The 13,656-nt window shown below is 42.4% G+C and overlaps 1 protein-coding gene across 10 annotated transcripts in view; it reads left to right on the top strand.

The window, feature by feature from the left end:
- The window catches only part of LOC112563804 (5'-AMP-activated protein kinase subunit gamma-1-like), a 93,793-nt gene that overhangs the window by 56,344 nt on the left and 23,793 nt on the right, over nucleotides 1–13,656 (top strand). For all 10 annotated transcript variants that reach the window (XM_025238154.1, XM_025238155.1, XM_025238161.1 and 7 more), the window contains exon 4: nucleotides 12,664–12,782. In XM_025238154.1, coding sequence (XP_025093939.1) covers nucleotides 12,664–12,782 — 119 coding nt within the window. The remainder of the gene's footprint in view (nucleotides 1–12,663; nucleotides 12,783–13,656) is intronic.

The raw sequence follows: 13,656 nt of genomic DNA, 5'->3' as shown, positions 1-13,656 counted from the left end.
CTTAAGCAGGGCTGTCTCAGTGCTATGAAAAGGGTGATAAGCAGACTATGATAGAGAAGCAAAATTTTTAGAGTTAGGATAGAAGTTGCTTGAGTACTACTTTCTAAAGAATTTTGAAAAGAAATGGCATGTTTGAGACTGGACAGTAATTGCTTAGCGCGATGATGACAAGGGTAGGCTTTTTAAATAGCTATTTTACATGCCAAGATGCCAGAGGATAAGCTATCATTTGCCATCTCTGTAAGGCCAGGGAGTAGGATGTCGAGACAGTCTACCAGTAGTGAGTAGGGAACTGAGTCCAGTGGACAAGTTGTGGGTTTTGACTCGAGTATGATGGTCCTAACCTCACTTTCCGAGATCGGCTGAAAGAAAGCAAAAGAGCACTTTAGCATCGCCAAGAGCACAGGCATGTCAAGAATTTTGTGGACAAAAAACTTCTGAAGGCCTCAGGTAGATGCAATGACCGTGGGCAGTTGCGGCCTGTTCATACGGCCCAACAGGTGGTTGCAGGTTCTAAACAGGCTCCTACTCGACGAACAAGTGATGATGTGAGCACGGAGGAGTGCGGTTTTGGCCGAATAAACATGGTGGATGACTGCACGCTTGGCGACATTCAGCATGTTTATGGACAGTCAACCCAGACCTACACCACAACCTCTTAGTTCGTCCATGCTTCGCCTTAGCTCTCCGCAGCTCAACACGAATACTGGGTACCATGGCGTGTGTTTGATGAGATGAACTTGGGTCACACAGCAGCATAGGCTTCAAGCACGGAGCGGAGGACGGGGCAGAGTGCGAAACACTTGTCAGTGCTGGGCGACTGGCTGAAAGATCATACCGCACACACGAATGATGCAAAGAGAGCACATTTGAGTCGGTTATACGATCAACAGGTCTGTGCACCATCCAATCCAGGATAGTATTTTTGATGTGAGTGGGCTCTGTGACTGACTGGGTGAACTGGAAGATATTGAGCAAGTACTATACAGATGGTTATTTTCATTCAAATGGATATTGAAGTCACCTACGATCACGGGTGTTCCACAGCGTGTTGCAGAGGGTCAGATCATGAAATTCTATCAGAAGCATGCCGTCAGTCAATTTGTTTAATAGTTTGGGTGGTGGTCTATATAAACACATAAGAGGAATTTCTCTATCTGGCAACGAAAGTCTTGCATTAACAAATTCAAATGACGAGTACAAAGGAAGATCAGTGCCAAACGCAGGATGACTCACGAGAGATGTTTTAAATATCACAGCAATCCCACTTCCGGGATTGGCACTGGGCAAGGACCGTATAGCTTGGGTCACATCAACAGAGACACTCTTATCACCACGATCTCTGGGCCATGTTTCAATCAATAATATTATGTCCAGATCATGGTCACTGATTAATTCCACGATCTCAGTTCTCTTTTGTGTTTACCGGTTGGATGGGACAGACCGGGAGTTTAAAAAGCGCAATACCGGGGTGTAGAGGAGAGAGGAAGGTGACGAAGTTTCCTATTGTTTAGGGTCGGTGAATGCAGAGCTTTAAACATTCGAGGTATGATCAGAAGGGTGTTGGGGTGATGATGAAGACAACAACGAGGTGTACGCCGTCGATACACACTGTCGTCATAAGCAGTAAGACGATGTCGATGTCGCAGTCTGTGGCGTCGGCCTCTTTGGTTCTTTTTACAGTTCGGTGCTGCGGCGAACAGGGTTGGCGGCGATAATGAATGTATAACCACTAAACAATCAAAACTGTATAATGGGATAAGAAAATGATTAATACAAGGATGCAGGAGAGTAAAGTACAAGTGATGTCTTAGAATGTCTATTTAGTTCTATCTGCTTGCATGTATTGGAAAACCATTTTCCTGTTTTTAACACCTACACACAGTTAATAAAACCAGCTAAAGTCACAATTACCATTTTCACAGCATTTTGCATTACCACCTTTACTCGTCCGTGGTATTACCATACATATGCAGTATAGTTACACTTTTGCACTCCACTCTCATTTTCAGAGAAAGGTTTATTAGGTTTTGGTTTACATTTTTTTCGCTCCACATGTTCTCATGTGGTCTTCCTATCTCAGCGAACTTAGAATTGACTGATCTTTACTACCACTATTCAACCCAAATTGGTTATTGTTATTGTTATTGTTACTCAACCATGACTACCAAAATGGCGCCGGGTTTGTTTGGTTTTTTTTTTCTAACACATGGGTCTCTAATAGTCGTGCCGTCAGTTGAAAGCCCCTCTATAGCACGGTATGAATTGTTAAAAGCCGCTGTGGATTTGTTCAAATTCTCAAGACAACAAAGCTAAATTATTTTCTGTGTCGGCTTATCACCTGGATTTGACGTCGTCAGTGGCAAATGAACCATAAACCGTTAAACTTTCTACAAATGAAGCGCGCGACAACATGAGTTCGTACAGAGGTTATTTTTCTTGTTTCTCGCTTGCAGTGGTAGCTGCATTTGCAGTATTTCTCCTTCAGTAAATTTTTCCTTGAAAAATAATGTACCGCCAGGCCTGCTGCTGCATCCTTTTATTCCGTACATGACCCTGATGATCGATCAGTTGCTTGGAGTAGCAAGATGGCCGCACAAGCCGCCTGAAAGAGCGATGACGTCACTTGTAAACGTTGTGCGCTATGCTTGTAAGAGTTCTTTCCCTTGGCCTGTAGTTCTCCTCGCCGTGCGCTGCCCTCCCCTGTCCTGTAGTGCCCATGTACTTGACATTCATAGTGATGTGAAGTGGGCGGACTGGGCGTGTGGCAAAAGGCATATATATTTATAGTTGTCGCTTATTTCAGCTTCTTTCTGTGAAATAAATGTGGACGTGTCTGCAGTCGTGTCTTTTTTAAAGTTGGTATTCGCAAGGACCCTATAATCCGATGAGCTAGGTTATTCGTACTGGTACTTCAAGCGCTTTGCAATGGGTGGTTTTCACGTGACGTCATCAGTTTTTGCGAGCTGCTTCAGCGGCCATTTTTCCTCCCCTCTTAAAGCAGTGGTTACGGAAGCTTGCTGGCAACTGATCGGTTATCATGGTCGTCTGCGGCACAAAAGGATGCGGAAACAAGCCCTGCAGTAAACGAAATGTTCCTCTAGATGTATCTTTTCATAAGATACCCAAAATTATTTTGAACCAAGGCGACGAAACAAGAAAACTTACAGAAGAACGACGTCGTCTGCTTTACCGAGAGGATATTACAACAGAAGAGAAGTGGAACAAAATAGTTATCTGTTCGAAACACTTTGTTGGCGGTAAGAAACCAGACGCTTTCCAAATTGCTAAAGTATTTAACATTGTTCTGCATGTTGTACACATTGTGATAAATATTTTCTTCATTGTAGGTTGGTGACAGTTCACGTGATTTGAGTGAACATCAAAACAAGACTTGAATTATGCATGACCACGACTAATAAACTATAGCTATAGAGAGAGAGGCTAAAAAATTTTATTTCTACTCCATTATTTTTCTTTTTAGACGTGTACTTGGTTTATTTGGTTTCAGTGCTGATTATTATTATTTTTTGGTAGTTAATATCACAAAGATGTAATTCATGGGTTGTTTTATTCTTGTGTCTAGGAAAGCCAGCATATGTGAATTTCCGGAATAGCCCTTCGTGGCTTCCCACTCTACACTTGGGACATGAGCGATCAAGTACTTGCTCAGAAGCTGAGACTTCGAAAAACAGGTATTTGAGGCTTGTGTCTCGCAAAAGAAGTAATGCATCCGTCCCTACTCTAAATACTGCAAGCAAGAAGCGAAAATCAATCAGCAGTGAGGCAAGCCAGGAAAAAATTATGTGAAAGTGATTTTGGTTGCTCAAGTGCTTGCGAAGAAAGTTTACATGGTGACATAGAAGATTCATGTTCAAATGATCAGAACACTCAAACAGATTTTGGTTGCTCAAGTGCTTGCGAAGAAAGTTTACATGGTGCATAGAAGATTCATGTTCAAATGATCAGAACACTCAAAACAGATTTGACTGGACTAAATATAGATGCAATCATGCAGGACTCTGAGACCAGACTTCTTGATTCAGTTAAAAACAGACAACATTGTTCTATTTATGAAAGACAGGTGTATGTTGAAGATGAAGCTAAAGTTCCATTCTACACGGGACTTCCTTCATTGGCAGTAATGGACCTTATTTTCAGAACGGTAGAGCCATACATGTCTAATCAAACACAGTCACTGTCCAAAGAGCAAGAGTTTTTGCTGTGTTTAATTAAGATCAGACTGACTACCAATTCCCAGGATATAGGGTATCAGCTGAAAGTATCCGTGTCAAACTGCGCAAAGGAGTTTTCATAGAACTCTTGATGTACTTGTAGCACGGTTGTCTTTTTTGTTGCACTGGCCTTCAAGAGAAGCTCTGAAACTGTCTATGCCTATGTGCTTTAGAGAAAACTTTAAAGATAAAGTTGCTGTTATTGTTGACTGTTTTGAACTTGAAGCACAGAAACCCTCGGCCAAACCAATCAGATCCAAGTTTATTCCAACTATAAAAAATATCATTCTGCCAAATATCTGATTGGGATTGCACCACAAGGTTCAATCAGCTACATTTCAGATGCATTTGGTGGCAGGGCTTCAGACAAACACATCATTGAAAATACTTCTTTGTTGTCCAACTTGTTACCAGGAGATGTAATTATGGCCGACAGAGGTTTCAACATTGAAGATGAAGTTCTTTTTTATCAAGCTAAATTAATAATTCCAGATTTTACCCATGGGAAAAAGCAACTTCACCCACTACAAGTTGAAAATTCGAGAAAAATAGCCTCTGTACGAATTCATGTTGAGAGAGTTATAGGCTTTGTTCGCAGAAAGTTTGGAATTTTGCAGTCTAAAGTGCCTATTGACCTGATGGCAACAAAGCCTGGTGATGATAATCCAGTCATAGACAAAATAGTTCGGCTTTGTTGCTGCATTGTAAATTTACATAAATCCATAGTGCCTATTGAGTAGCTATAGTGCAATTTTTTAGTTTGAAATCAGCATTTATTTTCAGAATGCATGCTTGCAATCTGTATATGTTTACATTACCATAGAAGTTATTCTCAGATATAAAATGCACAATTACCTTACTGTAGTTCTTTTTCTTTCGCACTTTATTTATAATAGCATGACGATATCCAACTGATCAGATAATTACTTGGTAAATTGATGTGAAACTGTGAACAATATAGAATTTGTTCTTTGCTGGAGATGTCATGCTTTGTATGATGTTGATCAAAATATTTGCTGTTGACAGAATATTGTTAATAATTTTTGCTTATTAACAGGATACTCAAACATGTATAATTGAATCAAATGTTATTGTCATTTGAATGCAAATGCCGTTTGCTTCCTAGAGCGGTCCGGTGGCGCAACGGTTAGCGCTGTTAGCGCCTGTCACCAATACAGTGAAGGTTGGCTGCCCTGAGTTCATTTCTCGTCTCGGGCACGCTGATCTTTCTCTGCACGTGGCATCTGTTTACAGGGCTGGCTGCTTGCCGTAATATAGCCTTAGATGCTGACACGGCGTAAAACACCAATTCCCCCCCCCCGCCGTTTGCTTCCTCAGAAGCTAATTCAGAGCAATATTGATGCCAGAGCTTCTTTGTGGATTTTAGATTACCTAACCAATAGTTCTTCTTAGTAATCCATATCAGTGATGTTATTTAGATTGGGATTTTGATATGTTCCTTCTTACCCTGTAATGATTTTTTTTAAGTTATGTTCCGTCAGCAGACACAAAAATTTTCTGAAAAGAATTAATAAATATGCATTTGAATGTGCAAAAGTTCTTGTTTGATGTTAAAGAAGAAAGAAAGAAAAGGTGTGACTGGAGATTGGGGTAGCAAGCAATGAGTGAGAGGAGGTGAAACTGGACACTTAATGAAGGGGAGGAGGATTGTGTTTCTTATTGAAGGGAGAAGCCACTGCCGGGACAGTGTGTTTTAATAGGGAGAAGAGAAAAGGATTCGGAGAGAGGTGGACGCTTGTTTAAGAGTAGAGAGCCATTTGCTAGACAGTGTGTCTCACTAGTACATTTTAGTTTGGAGGTTGATCGAGTACATTTTAGTTTGGAGGTTGTGTTAGTCGAAGTGTGATTGCCAAGACAGTGAGTTTTAATAGTAGATTCCGTGGATTTTTGTGATTGTGCTAGAAGAGCCATTGCCAAGACAGTGTGCTTCATAATGTGTAGAAGATTCAGTGGAGATATGTGATTGTGTTAGAAGAACCATTGCCAAGAGAGTGAGTTTGAATAGTAATAGATACAGGATTTTGTGTGATTGTGTTAGAGGAGACATTGCCAAGACAGTGAGTTTTAATAGTGTGCAAGGAGTTTGGTGGACTTGGTAAATGTGTTTGACGAAAGGAAGAGCCATTGTTATAGTGACTGTGTTTTCATAGGGTTTTTTATTTATTTATTTTATTAATAAACATAGGCAGACTCGTATAGGCAAAATCGTTTTGTTTATTTGAGTGAAAGAGCACGCAATTGTCCGACTCCGCTGGTGTGCTCGAGAGACGCTAGCGGTGTCGTGACACAAGCCGATATAGAGCCGCTGAAGAAACGCGAAGCGTTAGGGAAGGAAGATGGCGGACAGCGCCTCGTTGCTAACGTGTGTATCACGTGAGTGAAAACGACCCATTTTAGCCTCTTGAGTCAGAATATATTGACAACTCACAGAACATAAAAAAAGGTTTTTATAAGGTAAAAGCTTCGTCGTCGCAACCGTGGGCTTCTGTGCACAAACTTGATTGCCTTTAGTGTTGGGTTGGAGACAGATCGGCGGCCTGGACTGGTTACGTAAAGGCACTTAATTGTTAACAGTGCAAATGTCGAGGGTGTGATCCAGTACAAGTATAGCAGTTACGTGTAAAGGTCACAGAACAATGGTTTTTAGACAAACATTCAGAACATTGGAACTTAAGTCAACATGCTAAGTCCAGACTTGCTTGCCAATACATAAACCAAAGTTGGACTTGGATTGATTGTGGAACTGGACTTTTTAGGAGATTTGATTTGTTGGCACTTTGCCCGATTCACAATGGACTTGCACTCAGCAGTGGCCTGGCAGTTGGGATGTATCACGTTGATGCACACTTTTAGTATTCAGCTCGGGAAGACAATGCCAGTGTCGTGATCTCAGCTTTCTGTGCAACTACTGACATTTCCTGGGTCAGTGCAGAATACAGGTATACGCCTAATGCACAAAAGACCTTCCCAGTCCTCCACGTTCACGGGAACAGGGAAACCCCGAAGGATTGACTGCAGCAACCTGAATTTTGGGATTTATGCAAAACAATGTAACCATCATGCATTTGCGCAATGTATGTTTTGAATTGTTATATGAGCAGAAAGCTGAGATGACGCTGGGTTTCGCTTGAGTGCCCAAAATGTCACGTGACTTTTGTGGGTGGGCGTGGAGAAAATCACCAATCGGCTTTCTTCTTCTCGTTTTGTCCCTGAGGCTGGAAAGGATGGGTGTTGAGATGGATGTTGAGAGAATGCCCATGTGTGTGCAACCTTGTTTATAATTACTTTATATCATGTTCCACAAGGCACTACCTGTGATTCTCATGTGATACAGCTACGTCCTAGCTAACCACCGCACACAGAGGCATTTAACTTTAAAAACAAGCCATTTACCAGTGTAGTAGCTGCCTACACTCCGACTCATGGAGAAATACGCGAGCATTTCTTCCGAGCTTGGAGGCAGTGTAGTCACGATCTCGCTGCTTGAATGTTTTATCAGCGAGCAGACACACGGAGTGACAAACGCGTTTGGGTAAGAAGCAAGAGGAGACACACCCGTGCACGCAGCTCGAGGCTAGCTGGCCGCAGGAGAGCCTGGCGTGTGGAGGCGCCAGTCGCACGCACGGACGCACTGGCTAGATCCCAGCGCGCGCACACACACACACGCGCTGGCGAGGCGGTCAGAAGGCCGTCAGTGTGAGGGCCTCGCGCTCCTTCCTTTCCTGTCTCTGGCGACGCCGCCGCGAGCATCGGTGTCTCGTGACTCGGTCCTTGGCTAGCGAGAGACTTGCAGCGCCTACCGTCCTCAGTGTTGTCCTCAGCCCACCCCACACCCCACCCTAGTCCCTGTACACGCCATGAACTGATTCCTGCTACCACTACTACTACCCCACCACGACACCGCCAACCGCCAGTTAACTGACGAGCACCCGGGCGTTGTAGTTGTAAATATGAGCAAAAAGAGAAAGCTGAGCTTACGGCTGAGAATTCCTAACAGTAAGTACTGCGTCGCATTTGTGATCTCAACAACAGTTTGCACAACTGCGACCCACTTTTCCTCGGTGTGATGTTTATTGTGTGGTTGTTGTGGGGCAGGGGGGCAGTGTTTACAGTGGTATTGTGCTTTGCTATCACAGGCCGAGGCAGCGCTTGCAGGTTGCATTGAACTGGGTCACACTCTCAAGGCCACTGCTATCAACAAGCAGCAGATGTCTTTTTCCCCTTGCAATTTCTTCCTCGCCCTTCACTCAGGTCTGCAAAGGGTTGAATATTAACTGCATGAAGAAGCGAATTATGCGGTCGTTGTCATGGAATCCGCCCAACATTCCGGTGCATGTCATGTGCTTAGTGTTTGCTGGTCCGACCCGTTGATGTGGAGTCTACCTTGCTGCTGACCACTGGCTGCAACAGTGTGATGTGAAGCTGCCAGTGTTTAGCACCATGGATGTGGACATTGAAAAGCACGCAGGCAGGTTGGCTTCGATCGCTGGGTTCCATGGCACAGACCCAGCTGAGTACAGGCAGTACATTGTGCCATTTGCACCGGCGTGGGAAGCTGCTGACTACATGATAATGATGCTTGTCCACACTTTATCTGCACCCCCACCTTCTCATCTCACTCACAGGCCTAAAATATTGGCTTAGAATTTCTTTTATTCTATTGCATCAACCATCGTTTGTTTGAAAGGAGGAAGAAAACATGAATTTCTTCATACGGTGACTTTTTGTCAAACATTTATTTTGCCGTTCAATTCTGTGAGAAAAACGATGATAATTTCTGTATTCCGATAAGTCAAATGAACCACAATTGAAACAGTTTTAGTTCAGTGCAGTGTAGGGCCATGAAGCCGCGGTGATTGGGGTCCAGACTGCTTAATTTGGCTTAAATATTTTTTTATAATGCATAAATTACAACAAATAATGGAAAATGAAATGTTTTTTATCACAATCATTTCTCTTAACTTTGTAGCATTGTAAGGTGTGAATCGGTTTGTAAGTTATTTTATTGTTTATTGATAAATAACAAACTAACATTCTATAAATACCTCTTTGAGGTTATAAGCCAGAATTTAAATATTTAATCCGCGATAGTGCATGGCATGTCAATCACGGATTTTGGAAATGCCAAACTGACAGCTGTCAACACCTGTCTGAGTGTTTGAGGCCATATCCAGGTCCATACGACCCAAGGTGTCAAAACATTGGGATCCAAGCATTTTGTGCAGCATAAGCGAATTCGCGAATTGTTGGACCGCGGCTACACTATTTTTTCATCGATACTATTGTGATGGCGAGTTTATGTATTTCGATGGAACTGGAGTGTTTACAGTCCATAGAGCCCTATGAGAGTCAGAGCTACTAGCAGCCTGTAGAACTGTTTTCTGTATCTGTACCTCTGTGTCCACGCCGAAACCTGAGTGTGACGCAAGAGGAAAGTCCGGAAATTGCATTGCCTGGGCCTCGGGGTCTCTTGTCCCTCTTACAGTCACTGGGGTCTGAACCTCGAGCAGGTCACAGTTTCACAATTTCTAGTCATTCGCCTAACAGGCTGAGGGGATTGGTTGTCCTTAATTTTGATTGTTTTGTGCTTGTGCTTCGATTTGGATAAAAGTAGACCTTCATATTTGCATGTTCTTCTACTGCGTTTTTCTTCCTCTTCTGGTTTGCCTCAGGATTGTATTTAATGTTATTTTGAAGTGCAAACTGTTTGGATCCGTTGGCTGGAGTCCACTCCGCCTGCATCACTTGCTTCGGCAGCGACCGTGGTCTTGCATTGAAAAACGGAAGTGACCATCACTTTTTTGCACTTTCAAATGATAACATTTCTTCATATTCTGAAGATTACTCAGTATCTTCTAAGTATTATTCTGATGGCCCTAACCTTGTTCTCTGGAGTCGTTACGTTACCTTCACTGTCGGAACGCAGCAGTCCTCGCGTTGTTGTTGCTGTACACCAGTGGTGCCCGACCTGGTCTCACCCGAGGGCCGCAGTCCGCGTGATGTAAACCCTCGCGGGCCAGACCATGACAGTTTTGACAGAATCAGGCCGACTTTAAAAATGAGATTTTGCAGGATGTACCCAAGATTCGGTTAGACAGACAAAGCACAAGCCTGTGGCGGCGTCAGGGTGTCACCCTGTGTCCGGGCCGCAGGTTGAGCACACGGGGTACCTGCTCTACATCTTGCGACGTATGTCGTGACCTTATTTCAGCGCCACGTCCTCCTTTGGCTGAGCTATTGCGCTTTATAAATTCTCAGTTATTATTATATGTTAGTAACCATCACAACGTTAAAATAGTTCTGTAAATGCTGGACTATTCAGAGTTCTATGGAAGCTGTTCAAATCCGGTGCATGCGTATTTCACGGTAGTCGGGAGTGAGTTCCGATGTGCAGCAACTCTTTGTGAAATGTAAGGTGCGCTAAGTAGTGGACAATGATGAAAACTTTTCCATCCAAATTTATGATAATGTTTGTGGCCTACATTCAAGCACATTTGTACTAGCACAGAATATTCAGGCAGATTGTTGCCGTACTCTTCCCTTTCTGCACTTTGCGTAAGTTGAGAAATATTTTAGTACTGTACTGAAATTCGACCCCTTTGACAGAAGACATATCCTGGTATCTGTGCTCGTCACAGTTTTACAGGCTGCGTAGTTTGTTTGTTTTTTTCTATTGTGCAAAACAAAAACAAAACAAAAAATTAGGTATTACAGAATTGGGAACCTAATATCAGATGAAATTGAAACCATTTCATATAGTTTCCAGACAGTCGGAAGGTCAGACAAATTAGCTAGAATGTTGTGGTCAAAAGTTTGCTTCGGGGTGGGCGAGAAAGTAACAGGTGCGAACTAACAGACCGCCGTTGTTTAGCAGAAGCCACCTTGATGGGTGTGTGTGTCGTCTGTCTCTTGTAGTCCTCGCGGCTATGTCGGTCCGTCCGTATCATGGTATGAGTATAGTCAAGGGCTAAGGCACAATAGTATAATTTGGTGAATACAGGTGGGCGCAGGTGTGGGACACGGGGCCGTTGTGAAGATTTATTACTCCAGAGCAGTTTGCGGGTGGTGGTTCTAGATACCTGAGAACTGGTGACTCGCCAGTCACACGTTTCCTGGGCCAACTGACAGGCAAACACAGACAAGCGGGGCTGGTATCAGGTGCACCCAGCAACACCCACAAGAGTTAATGTGGCTCATTCTGTAAAAGAGTTTGACACTAAGCGAGGATGTCACCGTTAATAGTCAGGACACGCATCAGGCACCACAAGCGACACATTCTGAGACAGGTCACATTTTAGTGAAGACAGTAGTGGTGGTGTACACCATAAATCATCCCTTCCATCAAGTGGAGCGAGTCCCGTTTAAGATGTGGCAGGGAATTTTTACTGTTGTATGTGTTTTAATGTCCTGACCTCGGAAGTATCTGCCAACAATTTTTTTAAAGCTGGCCTTTGCTTTCTTGTTTAGGTCCATCCCATCACAGCAGCCATTTTTGGTCATTTTTAAAGATAATAGTAAAAATGTGATTTATATAGGACATAATTGCGCTTATCAAAAGAGCATGCTCTAAGCATTTGAGTAGAAGACATGAACAGCATACAAAGGACAGAGGGAGAAACAATTAAACAATCAAGTAATAAAAGGCAAACATTGAAGACAAAGAGGAATTAGGGTGCAAACAGTAAGGATGGGCACTGCCTTTACAAAAAGCTGAACCCAAGAAAATTGTGATCTTTAGCACCACAACCCTCTACAACAAGTTTTACAATATCCTTGACTTTTTCTTTGATTTACATAAACACTTGGTCAGATGTTCACTCTTTTTTGAAAGGCCCTTTTTTTTTTTAAAGAAAGGCTTTTAGTCAGAAGGGCTTTGGATCCCAGAAACAAACTGCAGTGATGCCATCGTCCTTAAAGGGAGTTGACAATGTGTGCTGTATGGTGATGGCATGAAATGGGATGCAAGAAATTTGCATAAGAGCTTTAGAGTAATTCACATTACACTAAGTCATGGAAGGTGTAGAGGGTTTTTATTTGTAGTAGTCTTTGCAAAAGAGGCTTTCTTTTGCACCATCACTCAAGGATTCTACTTATGCCCAACTGTTGTGACTGCTCTGGTGCAGTAAAGTTAGGTATAACCAACTGATAGTGATGTTGTTCAGTATGAAATGTATGCTTATCCCAGAACAGTGAATTTCTTGTTCTTTCACAACCATCACCACTATCCTTTTCCCAAGGCCCTCTTAGGCTCTCCACCCTCCTCATTGTTACTAATCAATGCGTTACAGAATTGGCATCATTTTCTAGTCCATTAGACATTAGATACATTCCATGTGCAGTCTAATAGTTCTGCAGACCTTGGCATTTGGAAGACATAATTAAGTGTGTGTGTATGTGTGTGTTCCAGTCTCTCCCCTCCGTCAGTCAGGTGAACCAAGGTCAGCACCTCCAGGAACAACCATGCGGTCCTTCTCTCTGGGCAATGACCACACCCATGCCATCATCTATAAGTCCGACCTGATGAGGGTAGGTATATTCTCATGTTATAGCCAAGGGCATATTTCCAGGTGATTGTTGCAGTTAGTCTGAAGAATATTACAATACAAAAACAAAGTATCTTATTACTCCTTTCCTGGAAATTGTTTTGTCTGCCAATGGTAAATAAAAACATCACTTTACATCAAATGTTAACTCAGACGAAACAAGAACATAAACTGATTACATCATTTACACTGGCAATTAGCAGACTTGCAAAGTTATTAAAAATCCATGTAACTACTCGAAATAGAAAAATAGTTAAAATATATGTGTGTGTGTGGACAGTCCAGGAGGGCAAGCAGTACGGGCATCTGTACTCATGTATGTCGTGTCTAGAAGTCCATTGTAAATCTTGATTGCAGCTGAGATAAATGATTGCTTGTTTGATGGGTGCTACATGCCAAGTCATCACAAAGTGAAAACACTTTGTCACTATATAAACCAACTGTCAAAGCATTTGTATTGGCTAACAATGGCTAACACTCTTTTAATCAATGATTTTCATAGTGATGTCACAATTTTGTGGTTGGTTTAAAAGCTGGAAGTTACCAACCTTATTTATGTGATTTTTTTTTTTGTAATCTTCAAGAAAGTCAGCAAAAGTAATAAGTAGTCCGCCTTTTCTGATTTTTGTCATATTGATACGACAGTGATCAACTTTCATTCAACCTGCATCTTTACATGTTGTCATGTATAATGTGACAGCAGCAAGCCAGCACCTGAGTAATTTTTTTTAAATGTGATTATGGAAGTTGAGAAAAGCTTTTACATGCTGAGTAACCATGATGTGCTTCAGTCAAGTCAGTTTATTCATGCTCCTATTTGTGTGTAGTTTGTAAAACTTTTTGTATCTGCACTATCA

This window comes from Pomacea canaliculata, linkage group LG5 (genome assembly GCF_003073045.1).
Source record: "Pomacea canaliculata isolate SZHN2017 linkage group LG5, ASM307304v1, whole genome shotgun sequence".
Classification (NCBI taxonomy): domain Eukaryota; kingdom Metazoa; phylum Mollusca; class Gastropoda; order Architaenioglossa; family Ampullariidae; genus Pomacea; species Pomacea canaliculata.
Note: the sequence above shows the minus strand (reverse complement) of the source record. Positions and strands in the feature narration are given on the sequence as shown.